General features: G+C 42.1%; 1 protein-coding gene across 1 annotated transcript; it reads left to right on the forward strand.

The window, feature by feature from the left end:
* The first annotated feature begins 6,331 nt into the window (after window positions 1-6,331).
* Window positions 6,332-18,044, forward strand: LOC120018342 (tumor protein p53-inducible protein 13-like). Its single transcript, XM_038961484.1, has 9 exons — window positions 6,332-6,756; window positions 7,392-7,469; window positions 7,715-7,750; window positions 8,182-8,240; window positions 8,673-8,751; window positions 8,897-9,025; window positions 9,321-9,503; window positions 9,898-10,627; window positions 16,192-18,044. Exons 1-9 carry the CDS (start codon window positions 6,658-6,660, stop codon window positions 16,305-16,307), a joined length of 1,509 nt encoding a protein of 502 aa, XP_038817412.1. The 5' UTR covers window positions 6,332-6,657; the 3' UTR covers window positions 16,308-18,044.
* The last annotated feature ends 492 nt before the right edge of the window (window positions 18,045-18,536 follow it).

The following is an 18,536-nucleotide window of genomic DNA, read 5'->3' on the forward strand; positions in this document are numbered from 1 at the left end:
GCCTTGAAATACATCCACAGGTACACCTCCAATTGACTCAAATGATGTGAATTAGCCTATCAGAAGCTTCTAAAGCCATGACATCCATTTTCTGGAATTTTCCAAGCTGTTTAAAGGCACAGTCAACTTAGTGTATGTAAACTTCTGACCCGCTGGAATTGTGATACAGATAAGTGAAATAATCTGTCTGTAAACAATTGTTGGAAAAATTACTTGTGTCATGCACAAAGTAGATGTTCTAACCAACTTGCCAAAACTATAGTTTGTTAACAAGAAATTTGTGGAGTGGTTGAAAAATGAGTTTAAATGACTCCAACCTAAGTGTATGTAACCATGCTGGTCATTTATGAACATTTGAACATCTTGGCCATGTTCTGTTATAATCTCCACCCGGCACAGCCATAAGAGGACTGGCCACCCCTCATAGCCTGGTTCCTCTCTAGGTTTCTTCCTAGGTTTTGGCCTTTCTAGGGAGTTTTTCCCAGCCACCGTGCTTCTAAACCTGCATTGCTTGCTGTTTGGGGTTTTAGGCTGGGTTTATGTACAAAACGTTGATATATCAGCTGATGTAAGAAGGGCTATATAAATACATTTGATTTGATTTGATGAAACTTACGACTTCAACTGTAGGTCCTGGATGGCAGGAAGCTTGGCCCTACTACTGGTTTGAGGAGTTAGCGAACTAACTTTGGTCAACTCTGAGTTCAACTTGGGATAACCGGTACCGCTAAAGTGGTTCACCTTTTAGCCTGGTAAATTTCTATGGCAAAGAACCCTTTAGAATTAACCTGCTCTGGGGCAGGCTAACTCAGGACTAACTCAATTTATCCTGAATGAAGTGTCTTGAGATGTGAGTTGAGGACCAATGAAATCAGATTCCCTCCCTCCCGCAAAGATTGTGTCATCATCCATTTCATTAGCATTTTTACGTGTTAAAAATGGAATTGTTAAAATACCTATCATATTACACATTTAGTAATGACAGAATGCATTTGAAACTTCACGCACAGTAAAAACTTTGTATTACTAAATCAAATTATTTTATCGATAGGAGTGGGAGAAAAGGTGCTTGTGCATTGATAAGCAGACCAAAGTACACCATAGACGGCATTAACGATAAGTAATAAAATATAGACAGCACTTCTAAAAGCCTATTTCACACCATAGCCTGCTTAATTTGCCCAGATAACTTTTCTTTCATTTTGATTTCGGTTACAAATTAAAATGTGGCACTGGCACACGCCCATGGATTGATGTTTCAGCATTGTCTCAATGAAGAGTTCCTCGTTCGATTAGCCACGTGCGACATTTGAGTTAGTGGCAGGCAGAAGAGCAATATCCATGAAGCCTGAGCTGGAATGTGAAGCTAATTAAAGCTGGCTAGCTTTAGAAAATCCCACATAGATCTAGCTTGCTTCTTAGTATACCCCTCTGGACACATTTTTTAAATACTAAACCTTCCCCAGCAACAAAATTGAAAAAGCATGACCCTCCCCAAAACTCCTTCACGTAGAGCTCGGAACACAAGCGTTTCGCTACACCCGCAATAACATCTGCTAAATATGTGCATGTGACCAATAAAATATGATTTGATGTACCCTATCCCCTTCATTCCGAAAGATCCCTGGGCTTATTTTAAGGAGTTGAGAAATAAATGTAGTGTAAAGAAAAGCTGGGTGCTTCCTCACGAAACCAGGACAAAAAAAAGCCATCATGTTTCTGACTTTCACAACATTTAATCAATAGAATGGTCCTTTGGGGGAAAGATTATTGACATATACTTGACATTTGTATCTAAAAGCATAATTAAGAAATAATACAATTTGGCATATTTATTAGTGTCATATGAGGCTGTACTGCTTGCTCTAAAATATGAATTTTGATTTCAATAACAATTTTCTTACATTCATTTATGAATATTGACAAATATAAACATTAATATTGAAAATATACAAATTTTGATTTGGCAATTTTTTGTACACATATATTGTTGAACATAATATACTCTATGGGCATATCAACGTTACAGAGTGGGATCTCTGCTAGTTTTAAGGTTATGGCCCATTTTACACAGAGAAATTGGCATAGCAGGCTATGTAACCAATCACAAACCTCCCTTTACTTGTAGCATTGCAGATCTCACAAATCACCAGCAGAGGGTGACCATTTTGAATCCTACAAATTGCCGACAAATTGGACCACTACTCTAAAAGTACCAGAGATCCCACTCGGAACTTTGATATGCCCATAAAGCAGGGGTGGCCACCCTTTTGTAGGCCTGAGGATCAATTTCCAAAAATGGGGCCCCCTACCAAAAATATAAACAAAATCAAATATACAGTACCAGTCAAAAGTTTGGACACACCTACTCATTCAAGGAATTTTCTTTATTTTTACTACTTTCTACATTGTAGAATAATGGTGAAGACATCAAAACTATGTAACAACGCATATGGAATCATGTAGTAACCCCAAAAAGTGTTAAACAACTCAAAATGTATTTTAGATTTGAGATTCTTTAAAGTGCCACCCTTTGCCTTGATGACAGCTTTGCACACTCTTGGCATTCTCTCAACCAGCTTCATGAGGAATGCTTTCCAACAGTCTTGAAGGAGTTCCCACATATGCTGAGCTCTTGTTGGCTGGTTTTCCTTCCCTCTGCAGTCCAACTCATCCCAAACCATCTGAAATGGGTTGAGGTCTGGTGATGTGGAGGCCAAGTTATCTGATGCAACACTCCATCACTCTAGTTCGTGGTCAAATAGAGCTTACACAGCTTGGAGGTGTGTTTTAGGTATTGTCCTGTTGAAAAACAGATGATAGTCCCATTAAGCACAAACCAGATGGGATGGCATATCGCTGCAGAATGCTGTGGTAGCCATGCTGGTTAAGTGTGCCTTGAATTCTAAATAAATCACTGACAGTGTCACCAGCAAAGCACACCCACACCATCACACCTCCTCCTCCATGCTTCATGGTGGGAACCACACATGCTGAGATCATCCGTTCACCTACTCTGCGTCTCACAAAGACACGACGGTTGGATCAACAATCTCAAATTTGGACTCATCAGACGTAAGCATATATTTCCACCAGTCTAATGTCCATTGCTCGTGTTTCTTGGCCCAAGCAAGTCTCTTCTTCTTATTGGTGTCCTTTAGTAGTGGTTTCTTTGCAGCAATTCAACCATGAAGGCCTGGTTCACAGTCTCCTCTGAACAGTTGATGTTGAGATGTGTCTGTTACTTGAACTTTGTGAAGCGTTTATTAGGGTTGCAATTTCTGAGGTGCAGTAACTCTAATGAACTTACCCTCTGCAGCAGAGGTTACTCTGGGTCTTCAATTCCTGTGGCGGTCCTCATGAGAGCCAGTTTCATCATAGCACTTGATGGTTTTTGTGACTGCACTTGAAGGAACTTTCAAAGTTGTTTAAATTTTCCGGATTGACTGACCTTCATGTCTTAAAGTAATGATGAACTGTCGTTTCTCTGCTTATTTGAGCTGTTCTTGCCATAATATGGACTTGGTCTTTTACCAAATAGGGCTATCACCCTACCTTGTCACAACACAACTGATTGGCTCAAACGCATTAAGAAGGAAAGAAATTCCACAAATTAACTTTTAAGAAGGCACAGCTGTTAATTGAAATGCATTAAAGGTGACCACCTAATGAAGCTGGTTGAGAGAATGCCAACAATGTGCAAGCTGTCATCAATGCAAAGGGTGGCTATTTAAAAAATCTCAAATATAAAAGATATTTGTTTAACACTTTTTGGTTACTACATGATTCCATATGTGTTATTTCATAGTTTGACGTCTTCACTATTATTCTACAATGTAGTAAATAGTAAAAATAAAGAAAAACTCTCAAATGAGTAGGTGTTCTAAAACTTTTGACCGGTAGTGTATGTATTACTTTTTTTGCTAAACAGGTGGGGCTCTGCCCTGAATGACGGGTCGCCACTAGGCCTGGGTGAGGCCAAAATGTAATAAATATGCCATCTTTGATCAATTATTTCCCAATTATGCTTTTAGATACAAATGCCTAATATATGTCAACAATACTTCCTCCAAATGGCCATTCTATGGATTAAATGTCAAGAAAGAAAAAAAATCATGGTATATTTTTGTTCTGATTTCGTGAGGAATCACCCAACTGATATTCGAAAGCTGCTTTGTATGCATTTCTTTAAAGAGCAACAACTGAAGGCAAAAAAATCAGCTTCTGATTGAAAACAGCCTATGTGGCATTGATAGTAGTCAGAAACATTCAAAATTGACAAAAAAAAGTTTTGTGAGATTTGTGTAACTGAGGTCGTCACGATTTACACGAGGGTTGGGTTTGGATTTTCAATCATGCCCACACGAGACCACTGCCTGGCGCAGTCTAATCAACGCTGGCAGTAATCAAATTATCCGAAGAGTGCTGCAGTGCATGCTATCCAATCGCTCACTAGAATCAACCTGAAACTCCTCCATTTATTTACAGACAGCCGAACTAACCATTAGGACGCAGCGCCTCGAACTTGTTTAGACAACGATATATACACAAGACATTGTCGCAAATGGGGTTGTATAGGAAATCATGTCTAATTAGGCTGAATTTTACATAATTAATACAATTGTACAAGTCTTGTGTTGGTCTACCTAGAAACAGAGAGGCTGATTTCTTTGGACTTTTCTGACTTAGATTGTTCTACTCCAAAATGAACAGGAATAAAAATGATGCTAACACCATTTAAAATAAAATGTTCCCCTCTAGAATTGAGCCCAATATCATATTGGCCCATATTATCAGGCAGGTGTGCTATTTAAGCAATAATGCACGAGGGGGTGTGGTATGCAGTGCATTTGCATGATGCAACGTGGAGTGCCTGGATACAGCCCATAGCCATGGTATATTGGCCATATACCACAAACCCCCGAGCTGGCTTATTGCAATTATAAACTGGTTACCAACGTAATTAGAGCAGTAAAAATACATGTTTTGTCATACCCCTGGTATGTCAGCCAATCAGCATTCAGGGCTCGAATGCTGGGTGGTTAGAGCCCTGAATGCTGATTGGCTGACAGCCATGGTATATCAGACCGTATACCACGGGTATGACAAAACATGTATTTTTACTGCTCTAATTACGTTGATAACCAGTTTATAATAGCAATAAGGCACCTCGGGGGTTTGTGGTATATGGCCAATATACCATACCCTCTCGTGCCTTATTGCTTAAATAAGCATTGTCACCTGAAGCATTGTCACCAAATGACTGCATTGAACAAAGTTACGAATTGTAAAGGATGGTTTTGTTCTCTTTTAACATAAATATATGCCTTATAGAAGTAGGACATGTTAATCACAAAACATAGTGTGACTGCAGAAAAGCTGTTGTTAATCTAGGGTGTCGACTGTGCAAACCACAAGGTTGAGACAAGATGGAAAAATGCTGAATAACAAGAAAACAGGAACGGAGGAATGAGTAGAAACCAACAAATCAGTTCAATCTTCACAAGCACCATTCCGGACATTTCAATCCTGAGTGCTGTGACTGGACACCACCGATAGGCTAGCAAGTTTAAAACCACGCTAAGCCTCTACTGTGACAGACCAACTCTAAAGTTGGAACTAACTCTGGAACAGTATAAAAGAAGATGTCTGTACTATTTCAGTCAGTTCTCTGCTTTACCCTGCGTGGTGATACAGTGAACCCGTATATACGAAAATTGCATTTACCATTTATCACTTGTGTTAAATAAAGATAATTATAGTATAATCAGTGACTCTGAATCACATTATATCCTGATACCAGATTTGATTGACGCAACCTTTGACAGAATGACCATGGAATAAAGTACACTAAATGCCCAAAATATGTGGACACCCTTTCAAATTAGTGGTTTCGACTATTTCAGCCACACCCGTTGGTGACAGGTGTATAGAATCGAACACACGGCCATGTAATCTCCAGAGGAAAACATTGGCAGTAGAATGGCCCATACTGAAGAGCTCAGGGACTTTCAACGTTGCACTGTCATAGGATGCCTCCTTTCCAACAAGTCAGTTCATCAAATGTCTGCCCTGCTAGAGCTGCCCAGTCAACTGTAAGTGCTGTTATTGTGAAGTGGAAACATCTATGAGCAACAACGACTCAGATGCGAAGTTGTAGGCCACACAAGCTCACAGAACCGGACCGTCGAGTGCCGAAGCGCGTCTGTCCTCCGTTTCCAGCGTTCAGGCGGTTACGTGATAATTTGGCGCCACCGTGTGGAAGAAATTAGTAGAAACCATGAAAAAAATAACCTACATTTTCTGTCCCATTTGCTTTGCCGTAGCCAGTTCTAACGTGAATCGTATGGTAAAGAAAAAAAGAGCTTCGAATACTGTATTTTGTCGGATACCCCTTTGCTGTAACAGCATCAATGCCTCGCTTTGCACTGGATGTTTGCGCTCAGTGCCAGCAGAGAGGGCTTTTGCAGTAGCTCGCACCGATGGTTCTAGACGTGGGAGCTACAGGAATGGGATGATCCACATGTTAACTAATAGTTGTTGTTTTTTTAAAAAGGATGTATTTTTTTAAAGAGATTACTTCAAACGATACATCCATGAAGATGTATCTCCGTGACTCGCTGTGACTCGCGCTCTATGTCCATTGTGTGAAGAAGAATGTCTCCACCGCTGTCGACTCTGCTGTCCGGGCTGTGGCTGTGCTTGGTTCTGTCCGGTGCTGCTAGGCCGATGTGGAAAGCTTGTGACAATGGCAAGGTACAATATGAATCATTATGGACTATTTTATACTGCCATATGCAGTGGTGGAAAAAAGTACCCAATTGTCATACTTGAGGAAAAGTAAAGATAGCTTAATAGAAAACGACTCAGGTGAAAGTGAAAGTCACCCAGTAACCAGACTGAACCATTTTCTAGTTTTTTTTTTACTCCCAACACTCAGACCTAATTTACAAACCAAGCATGTGTGTTTACAAACGAAGCATGTATGTCAAGTGAGTCTTCCATATCAGAGGCAGTAGGGATGACCAGGGATGTTCTCTTGATAAGTGCGTGAATTGGACCACTTTCCTGTCCAGCTAAGCATTCAAAATGTAACGAGTACTTTTGTGTGTCAGGGAAAATGTATGGAGTAAAAAGTACATTATTTTCTTTAGGAATGCAGTGAAGTAAAAGTAAACGTTGTCGTATGTCACTTCACTTGACTTTGTATTGCCTGCTTCAATTATAATAGCTAGACAATCTGGATATCGACCGTGAAGGAAAACCATAGCTATCACATCAATGCAATGACATGATGAATATATGTGCCGTCGATTGTATGTTACCATTCTAAACAGCAAGTAAACTGTGACAGTTTTGTATCTGTATGATGGTTTTTCTGTGACTGACAGCTCTTGCTGGGGAGAGACCTGCCCCCGTCAGTTGTGTGGAGCTGTCCTGTGATTTCCTGGCCAGAGTCCACTACCCAGGTAACTATGGAGCTAGCTACGTGATCTATTGAACCGCTGTTCCACATAACATACATATAGCCTGGTAGTAAACTACTGTAAAGACGAATTACATGTTCATTTAACACAAACTTGAGCGTTGATGATTATGTCACCTATTTATCTTGTTCACTTGGCTTAATATTGTGCATTTGTTGTGTGCATTTTCCCAAGCAAATCCATTGCTGAAACACAGTGTAAACCTGGTCTCTCTCCTCTGTTTGCAGAAGATTCCTAGCATTGACACAAAGTATCCCCCACAGGTAAATCAATCAACTTGTCAAACAGAAAATACAATGAGCTAGCCTTTTCTTTCCTTATGAACACATTATTTCCAAACCCTTAGGTCACAGTGTAGCTATTACTGATAAGTCTTTGGAGCGACTGATTCTTTACACAAATATACTATAAAAGAGCCACCAGCTCATTTTCTGCTAGAGAGGGCGCAATTTAACCTGTTCAATTTAATTCAAACAAAATTGTCAACAAGACAACATACTGCAGTGTTTCTGTCTGGAAGGATAGGATGCAAACGTTGCCTAATCCTGAGCCCCGTTTAGCAGGGCACAGCGTTGCAGAACGTTCACATAGAAATGAATGATGTAGAACTAAACATGCCTCTCTGAAATATAGAATTAGAAATCACGCCTGGAGCTAATACATAAGTCTGCCCTCTTTTCCTGTCTGACCTCAGCGGATCGAGCACGTCTGCATGGACACACCCATCACATACAATCACACTATCCCCAACAGGTAAGATGCTGCGGGCGGGCGGGGACACACACACACACACACACACACACACACACACACACACACACACACACACACACACACACACACACACACACACACACACACACACAGGGAGTGTTACATCACCAAGAACACACAATACACACTCACCTGGGAACCTGTGTCAAATCCAGTTAAATATGACAGGTTGTTAAATGTGCACTCCATTTCTCATGCAAATATTAATGTATATTACTTTGCAAGAACTCTTTAATGTGACAATGTAATCTGTATGTAAACAGCCAAATACATTTTCTGGGCAAGTGACCAAAACCATAAATAAAAACTGCTCCTGACCTGCCTGATGGGCAAGTGCCTATGAGAGCTTAATGTCAATTCCTGTGTTGCGGGCCATTTACTAAACTGTCTTTATGTGGGTGGTTTGTGTAGTGGTGCTCACCGGACTGTAGGGGCAGAGAGTGGAGAGTACCTGTACTGCCCCCCTCAACGCTGGCTCAACAACCTGCAGGTAACCACTAAAACCATGACACCACACACTCAACCTCACACAACCTCCCATATTAGATAGCCAATATGTTTCATGAGTCCAGTATTACCACAACAGATTGTCCAACTCTAATCGGTCTCTACTGTTGATGTGTGTGTGTTTGCAGCATGGAGCAACAGTGTTGCTGTACCATCCGTGTGCTCCTGTTCGTCAGCGTGACCTGCTGTCTGTCCTGGGCCACCGCTGTCTGTCTGACTACATCATAACGCCACACCCTGACCTCAGCAAACACAGAGTGAGTCACACACACACAATAAAGACAGTCTCAAAGGAAACATTGCCTTTACCTACACTAAGATATCAGTAGAAGTGATGTACCATCTACTCTGTACCTGCTTGTGAAATGGCTGATATCCCCTATTATAGATTACACTGAAAACGGACACCTCTTCACAAACCATGTCTACTATGACAGCAGGGCATTCAATCGACACCCCAACAGATGCACAGACAAAGCACTTACCCGTTTTCTTCCTTTTGGTTCCTACTGAACATGACCCTGTGGTGACTGAATCTCTCTCCTGTTGAAGCCGTTAGCGCTGGTGTCCTGGGGTCGCACGCTGGAGCTGTCCCAGGTGACCACGTCGGAGGTCTGTGATTGGCTGCAGTTGACAGCGGCACACGGGAACCGTGGCGACGTGGATCAAAGCAGACAGTATAACTTGCTGTTGACCCATCCTGCAGATCACAAACACGCATGCCCAAAGCTAAAGGTGAGCCAGAAGACAGAGAGAGGAGAGGGCCCTGCATGTCTGAATGTTTGAAAGTCTGCATAAAGCAGTGGTATTCAAACTTTTTCAGTGGGGACCACATTTTTGTGGCCAGAATTTCTGGGGACCCCATTCCACCCAAAATCTAATGACACTACCATCAAATCTGTGCATTTAGATTTTCACATCAACAAATAACCTTAAATTCATTACATTTTCATCACTCTTATCCAAATTAAAAGAACCAATATACATAAAATAATCTGTACTCTGACATTTTTGGTATTTGGTGAACCTACTGCAATTCCCTCGCAACCAGGTTGTCCTGAAGCTGTCATAGAATTGTTTTACTGTTTGTATGATTTACTGAGTGTGCCTTTTTGTTGATCATAACCAGTCTCTGAGGCAGTGCTGTGAGGAGACCCTCTCTCTTCTGGATGGATGGTTGGAGGTGACAGACTGGGGGAGAGGGAGGGTCCGCAAGAGCCGAGCTGCACTCAGGAAGGAGGGGAAGGAGAAAGAGAGACGGACCACCCTGGACAGAACCGAGCCGAACAGAGTCCAGAAACATGGAACCACACTCCAACCTGAAGCACAGGGCCAAGCCACAGTGAGGGCTACACAGGGAGGCACGGACCGAGGACTCAAAGTGACTCAACCTCACCGCATAGAAAATGACACTAATGAAAAAGATCCCAGAGGCAAAGTGAGAGAAACAGACTGGGTGAACCAGAACGAAGCAGAGGACAAGAGCAGCAGACACGAGGGAGAGACACAGCCCCGTAACTCTCCAACCAAGAGGAAAAAGCCTCTGTCTCAGAGTCAGCCCAAACAGCTGGCTGTCACTCAGGCAAACAGCCAGGACAGGAGAGCAGACTGTGATGTTAGGGTGGGCCACTGCGAGTACACTGAGACCGTAGCTCCGCTAGGAGGCGCCGTGGCTGGACCCGGTGACAGGATGCTGCCCACTCCGCGGACAGACGAGGCGGTGTGGGCGGCGGCGGCGTTGGGCTTCCTCCTGGTGCTGCTGGTGCTGTCCGTGCTGCACACACGCCTCTACCGCCACTGGCGCACAACGCCCAGCATGTACTGGCACGACCCCAAGCAGGACTACGACAGGGTGGCAGGTGGGTTCATTGGGGCTCACACATCAACCCCCCCCCCCCCCGTCCCCAACACACACTTCTTACGGGGCCTATAAAATCTGCGTTACGGAATGCAGACATGAAAATGGAATTCAACGATATAAAAAAAAAATGTATTGAACTTAGAACATTTATTAATTTGTCCTAAAATGATCCTAATACATTAACAAAATGCATCAGTGATTTGTATTTACCTTTCTGAAACCAGCCATGCCCCGTGTGTGTGTGTGTGTGTGTGTGTGTGTGTGTGTGTGTGTGTGTGTGTGTGTGTGTGTGTGTGTGTGTGTGTGTGTGTGTGTGTGTGTGTGTGTGTGTGTGTGTGTGTGTGTGTGTACATACAATATGTCTACACCAGGGATGAACAACTTCGATGGGGGTGGGGGCCACAAAACATCTGACCTCATACCCACATCTATACCCACGTCTGCATACCCACATCTATACCCCCTCCCCACCCACATTGTGAGCAAAACATTTAATGGCCCCCCTCTTGACAGCGGAGATAGTTTTAGAGTTAATTTCGAGTAAATCTACACATTTTTCCATGGGGTGTAAAAAAAATGAGCTGTTTTACAGCTAATTTCCTGCAATTCTACCCATTTCGCCATAGGGTGGAGAGAAATGTTTGCAGTTTTGAGTATGATATCTGTGTGAGACTGACTAACAAAATCAATGGAGGCCCCCCAGCCGGTAATTCGAACATGATAACAAGTTTAGATAGCTGGCCGCTAAACTAACTTAGCAAAATGTAGCTGACATGGCTAATTGACTGACTATCAGTGACTGACATAACGAGAAAAACTGCTGATGCACAACCAAATTTCGAAGTTGCACCTTGTGTTATTCTACTATTTTAACAGTAAGTTGAGAGCCTGACAGAGTTCCTAAAGAAAAATTACATTTTGGGGGAAATTGAACCTTAAAAAGGTTCAAAAGTCTAGTTGCCCATCCTTGGTCTACATTTTGTGTAGCCGTTAGCTACGATGCTAATGTAATGATAACCGTCTTCTGGTATTGAAGGAAAGGCTTTCCCAAAAACCTTCTCAATTAAATTAAACTACAAGAATATCACTCTTAACCTGGAGGAATGACGTCATGATTATTTGCATCAATCCAGTGGGCATTTGTTTTGCAAACTCTGCATTTACGTGAGTGCTACAGAAACATCGCTAACCAAACAACGGTTCTTTTGCTGGTGTACAAATCAAATCAAGTTTATTTTATATAGCCCTTCGTACATCAGCTAATATCTCGAAGTGCTGTACAGAAACCCAGCCTAAAACCCCAAACAGCAAGCAATGCAGGTGTAGAAGCACGGTGGCTAGGAAAAACTCCCTAGAAAGGCCAAAACCTAGGAAGAAACCTAGAGAGGAACCAGGCTATGAGGGGTGGCCAGTCCTCTTCTGGCTGTGCCGGGTGGAGATTATAACAGAACATGGCCAAGATGTTCAAAATATTCATAAATGACAAGCATGGTCAAATAATAATCAGGAATAAATGTCAGTTGGCTTTTCATTGCCGATCATTAAGAGTTGAAAACAGCAGGTCTGGGACAGGTAGGGGTTCCATAACCGCAGGCAGAACAGTTGAAACTGGAACAGCAGCAAGGCCAGGTGGACTGGGGACAGCAAGGAGTCATCATGCCCGGTAGTCCTGACGTATGGTCCTAGGGCTCAGGTCCTCCGAGAGAGAGAAAGAAAGAGAGAAGGAGAGAATTAGAGAGAGCCAAGATGTTCAAAATGTTCATAAATGACAAGCATGTTCAAATAATAATCAGCAATAAATGTCAGTTGGCTTTTCATAGCCGATCATTAAGAGTTGAAAACAGCAGGTCTGGGACAGGTAGGGGTTCCATAACCGTAGACAGAACAGTTGAAACTGGAACAGCAGCAAGGCCAGGTGGACTGGGGACAGCAAGGAGTCATCATGCCCGGTAGTCCTGACGTATGGTCCTAGGGCTCAGGTCCTCCGAGAGAGAGAAAGAAAGAGAGAAGGAGAGAATTAGAGAGAGCATACTTAAATTCACACAGGACACTGGATAAGACAGGAGAAGTACTCCAGATATAACCAACTGACCCTAGCCCCCCGACACAAACTACTGCAGCATAAATACTGGAGGCTGAGACAGGAGGGGTCAGGAGACACTGTGGCCCCATCCGATGATACCCCCGGACAGGGCCAAACAGGAAGGATATAACCCCACCCACTTTGCCAAAGCACAGCCCCCGCACCACTAGAGGGATATCTTCAACCACCAACTTACAATCCTGAGACAAGGCCGAGTATAGCGCACAAAGATCTCCACCACAGCACAAACCAAGGGGGGGCGCCAACCCAGACAGGAAGATCACGTCAGTAACTCAACCCACTCAAGTGACGCACCCCTCCTAGGGACGGCATGAAAGAGCACCAGTAAGCCAGTGACTCAGCCCCTGTAATAGGGTTAGAGGCAGAGAATCCCAGTGGAGAGAGGGGAACCGGCCAGGCAGAGACAGCAAGGGCGGTTCGTTGCTCCAGAGCCTTTCCGTTCACCTTCACACTCCTGGGCCAGACTACACTCAATCATATGACCCACTGAAGAGATGAGTCTTCAGTAAAGACTTAAAGGTTGAGACCGAGTCTGCGTCTCTCACATGGGTAGGCAGACCATTCCATAAAAATGGAGATCTATAGGAGAAAGCCCTGCCTCCAGCTGTTTGCTTAGAAATTCTAGGGACAATTAGGAGGCCTGCGTCTTGTGACCGTAGCGTACGTGTAGGTATGTACGGCAGGACCAACTCGGAAAGATAGGTAGGAGCAAGCCCATGTAACGCTTTATAGGTTAACAGTAAAACCTTGAAATCAGCCCTTGCCTTAACAGGAAGCCAGTGTAGGGAAGCTAGCACTGGAGTAATATGATCAAATTTCTTGGTTCTAGTCAGGATTCTAGCAGCCGTATTTAGCACTAACTGAAGTTTATTTAGTGCTTTATCCGGGTAGCCGGAAAGTAGAGCATTGCAGTAGTCTAACCTAGAAGTAACAAATGCATGGATACATTTTTTTAATCATTTTTGGACAGAAAATTTCTGATTTTTGCAATGTTACGTAGATGGAAAAAAGCTGTCCTTGAAACAGTCTTGATATGTTCGTCAAAAGAGAGATCAGGGTCAAGAGTAACGCCGAGGTCCTTCACAGTTTTATTTGAGACGACTTTACAACCATCAAGATTAATTGTCAGATTTAACAGAAGATCTCTTTGTTTCTTGGGACCTAGAACAAGCATCTCTGTTTTGTCCGAGTTTAAAAGTAGAAAGTTTTCAGCCATCCACTTCCTTATGTCTGAAACACAGGCTTCTAGCGAGGGCAATTTTGGGGCTTTACCATGTTTCATTGAAATGTACAGCTGTGTGTCATCCGCATAGCAGTGAAAGTTAACATTATGTTTTCGAATAACATCCCCAAGAGGTAAAATATATAGTGAAAACAATAGTGGTCCTAAAACAGAACCTTGAGGAACACCGAAATGTACAGTTGATTTGTCAGAGGACAAACCATTCACAGAGACAAACTGATATCTTTCCGACAGATAAGATCTAAACCAGGCCAGAACTTGTCCGTGTAGACCAATTTGGGTTTCCAGTCTCTCCAAAAGAATGTGGTGATCGATGGTGTCAAAGGCAGCACTAAGGTCTAGTAGCACGAGGACAGATGCAGAGCCTCGATCTGACGCCATTAAAAGGTCATTTACCACCTTCACAAGTGCAGTCTCAGTGCTATGATGGGGTCTAAAACCAGACTGAAGCATTTCGTATACATTGTTTGTCTTCAGGAAGGCAGTGAGTTGCTGTGCAACAGCTTTTTCTAAAATTTTTGAGAGGAATGGAAGATTCGATATAGGCCGATAGTTTTTTATATTTTCCGGGTCAAGGTTTGGCTTTTTCAAGAGAGGCTTTATTACTGCCACTTTTAGTGAGTTTGGTACACATCCGGTGGATAGAGAGCCGTTTATTATGTTCAACATAGGAGGGCCAAGCACATGAAGCAGCTCTTTCAATAGTTTAGTTGAAATAGGATCCAGTATGCAGCTTGAAGGTTTAGAGGCCATGATTATTTTCATCATTGTGTCAAGAGATATAGTACTAAAACACTTAAGTGTCTCTCCTGATCCCAGGCCCTGGCGGAGCTGTGCAGATCCAGGACAGCTAAGCCCTGGAGGAATACGCAGATTTAAAGAGGAGTCCGTAATTTGCTTTCTAATGATCATGATCTTTTCCTCAAAGAAGTTCATTAATTTATTACTGCTGAAGTGAAAGCCATCCTCTCTTGGGGAATGCTGCTTTTTAGTTAGCTTTGCAACAGTATCAAAAAGACATTTTGGATTGTTCTTATTTTCCTCAATTAAGTTGGAAAAGTAGGATGATCGAGCAGCAGTGAGGGCTCTTCGATACTGCACGGTACTGTCTTTCCAAGCTAGTCGGAAGACTTCCAGTTTGGTGTGGCGCCATTTCCGTTCCAATTTTCTGGAAGCTTGCTTCAGAGCTCGGGTATTTTCTGTATACCAGGGAGCTAGTTTCTTATGACAAATGTTTTTCGTTTTTAGGGGTGCAACTGCATCTAGTGTATTGCGCAAGGTTAAATTGTCCTCTGACGTCCTTGGGTAGGCAGAAGGAGTCTGGAAGGGCATCAAGGAATTTTTGTGTTGTCTGAGAATTTATAGCACGACTTTTGATGCTCCTTGGTTGGGGTCTGAGCAGATTATTTGTTGCGATTGCAAACGTAATAAAATGGTGGTCCGATAGTCCAGGATTATGAGGAAAAACATTAAGATCTACAACATTTATTCCATGGGACAAAACTAGGTCCAGAGTATGACTGTGGCATTGAGTAGGTCCAGAGACATGTTGGACAAAACCCACTGAGTCGATGATGGCTCCGAAAGCCTTTTGGAGTGGGTCTGTGGACTTTTCCATATGAATATTAAAATCACCAAAAATTAGAATATTATCTGCTATGACTACAAGGTCCGATAGGAATTCAGGGAACTCAGAGAGGAACGCTGTATATGGCCCAGGAGGCCTGTAAACAGTAGCTATAAAAAGTGATTGAGTAGGCTGCATAGATTTCATGACTAGAAGCTCAAAAGACGAAAACGTCATTTTTTTTTTTGTAAATTGAAATTTGCTATCGTAAATGTTAGCAACACCTCGGCCTTTGCGGGATGCACGGGGGATATGGTACACTGGAATGACAGGGTAACTACACTCACATATCAACATTTCTTAGATTTATACCAGACCCAAAAAGTGGTCTCCAGATGTGGTTTAAGCATTGTTGTGGACTTAGAACATATGATTCTGTTGTTTTACTATTAAATAAATGTGGATTTTGAGAGCGAAAACCTGAAAACAGGGAAAAAACAGAAAACTAAAAGAAAAATGTTTATAAAGAAAATCTGCCAAAAAAGGATCAGATTTTATAGGGCCCTAACTTTTACAACTGAGCGTTATCATTACTGTTAATCCTCTTTTGCAGTTGTTCTAATAAGGGGTGCCTGTTGTGTGTCTTAGATGTGATCCACAGGAGGCTGAAGATGCCAGGGAGGAGGAAGAGGAGGGCATCCAAGAGCCGAAGACAGGAGTGTGCCCTCCTACCACCCAGCTCCAGCACAGAGGAGGACGAGTAGAAACAGGTCTCTCTCATTCCTCTCTCCCTCCATCTGTTTATTATATCCATATTGTCTTTACCCTGTGAGAAGAGAAGAAAGAGGAGAGGACATTGGGACCTAAAAGCAGGGTACTCCTACTGGCCTAATAACATTGCTATGCTGAAGAAACATTTTATGGATTTTTTTTTGTGTAACGAGACCTCAAACAGGTACATCTTCTATTGCTGGTACTTAAGAAGGAATATTTTAGTATTTTAACTGTCATACAACACTCCATAGTACAAAACCCCATTCAATCAGATCACATTACAGTAGATCATTCACAATCACCACCAATGACGCCGTTTTACTACACATTCAAGCCTTTTCTCATAGGGGCAGAGTCAGACTTAGGAAATGTACGCCTTTCCTACGCACTTCTAAGTAGTCGATATTCAGACTTGCCATATGAAGGTGCGCAACAAGGTATGCAGGTGTGGCTCCCACAATAAATTGAATTCAACCCCAGAAAACCCACCCACTAGGTGGCCGACAGAATTGACCAGGGAGTTTTCATTCAATTCCTTTTTTCCCCCTGTTCATTTATTTTAAACAATCCCTTTGAATATGGATTTGGACAGTGAAGATAACTTTTTTCAATTTAGATCACATGTTTCATATGAGGCGAGAGTACAGAATGTCACCTTTAACTTGAGGGTAATTTCTGTTTTCTGTTTTACTGTTTAGAAATGAAGGGACTATGTATCTATACCACCCATTTGAAGAAGTATTTGGACAAATTCACTTAGTATATTAAAGTTGTTAAAAGTTTAGTATCTGTTGTTGGTAACAAGTGAGAGGTTAGCATGTTTTGTTGTAGCCTATGTTACTTTCTCGCTCATCATTATTCATGATTCATTCATGATTTGTCTTAATCATGACATCATCAGGATTCATTTGGAAGTGTTCAGAAACATCTGCTCACATAGAAAGAAAATGACTCCAGTTGTCATTCATTTCCTATTGGGCAAAATATAATCTGAAACGCAACCAAAACAAACTGCAAATGCATCCAACAAGTTTGTAGAGCCAAAAGCTTGATGTAGTCTTTATGTTCAAGGAATATGGAACCAAATACTAAACTTTTGATTACTTTACACAAAGTGAATTTGTCCAAATACTAACGACTTCTTCAAATGGGGGGACTAAACATTAAACATAATTTCGAAACATTAAAACATATGTATGAAAATACCCTCGTGCTGACATTCTGTACTGTCTCATAATGTGAATCATTTGATCTAAAAGCCAGAATGCTGAAGTAAATGTGTAGCTTCACTGTCCAAATACTTATGGAGGGGAGTACAGTTGCTGTTGTACGCAACCGGCTGTCGGGTGCACTGTGTTGCGGTAGTGGGTACGAGTCCATCAAATGCTGTTGTGTGATAGTAATAAATAGTTGTTTTTTTAAGAATGCATTGTGAGTTACAGTTTTAATTAAATATATAAATGTATTATTGCCACACGCCAGATGGGTGCAGTGAATCAAGACATGGACAGAGCAGTGTTGTATGTTGATTATTGCCCGTCTCCTACTACACTACGGCCAGTGTACTCCTATGAAGCTATAGTTTGGAAGCTAACTGTTTCAACCACAGAACTAGAGAGGTTCTATTTTTATGCTTTGAACAACCACAGGATATGAATTCCCTTGTGCGAGAAAATGATTGAACATTGTTGCTATGCAGGTAATGAAACCACTTTGGAGCAGCAATACCCTGTGCAGGCTTTTCTTTTTTTGATCTACTATGTTGGTGGGGAGTATGTTATTAGGATCCCCATTAGCTGTTGCAAAAGCAGCAGCTACTCTTCCTGGGGTCCACACACAACATGAAACATGACATCATACAGAACATTAACAGACAAGAACAGCTAAAATATGTAGATGTATATATTCTTATTTACAATACTAATGTATACATACTAGGATATGACTGAAGATCAATATTCTAAGTAATGAAATTACAACCAAGAAACACAAAATCCCCACAGATGTGGCTCCCATGATGTAGCAGCTGCAGCCATATACAGTGTACAAAACATTAGGAACACCTTCCTAATATTGAGTTGCACCCCCTTTTGCTCTCAGAACAGCCTCAATTTGTAGGAGCATGGACTCTACAAGGTACTGAAAGCGTTCCCACAGTTGTGGCAAGTTGTCTGGATGTCCTTTGGGTGGTGGACCATTCTTGATACACATGGGAAACT

The sequence above is a fragment of the Salvelinus namaycush genome, chromosome 23, assembly GCF_016432855.1.
Source record: "Salvelinus namaycush isolate Seneca chromosome 23, SaNama_1.0, whole genome shotgun sequence".
NCBI classification, from domain to species: Eukaryota; Metazoa; Chordata; class Actinopteri; order Salmoniformes; family Salmonidae; genus Salvelinus; species Salvelinus namaycush.

Bases quoted from the DNA above. Each gene is read 5' to 3' on its own strand.
- LOC120018342 (XM_038961484.1), top strand. From the start codon at position 6,658: ATGTCTCCACCGCTGTCGACTCTGCTGTCCGGGCTGTGGCTGTGCTTG. The intron at 8,752-8,896 runs GTAACCACTAAA...GTGTGTTTGCAG, and splicing joins GCTGGCTCAACAACCTGCAG to CATGGAGCAACAGTGTTGCT. The intron at 10,628-16,191 runs GTGGGTTCATTG...TGTGTGTCTTAG, and splicing joins GGACTACGACAGGGTGGCAG to ATGTGATCCACAGGAGGCTG.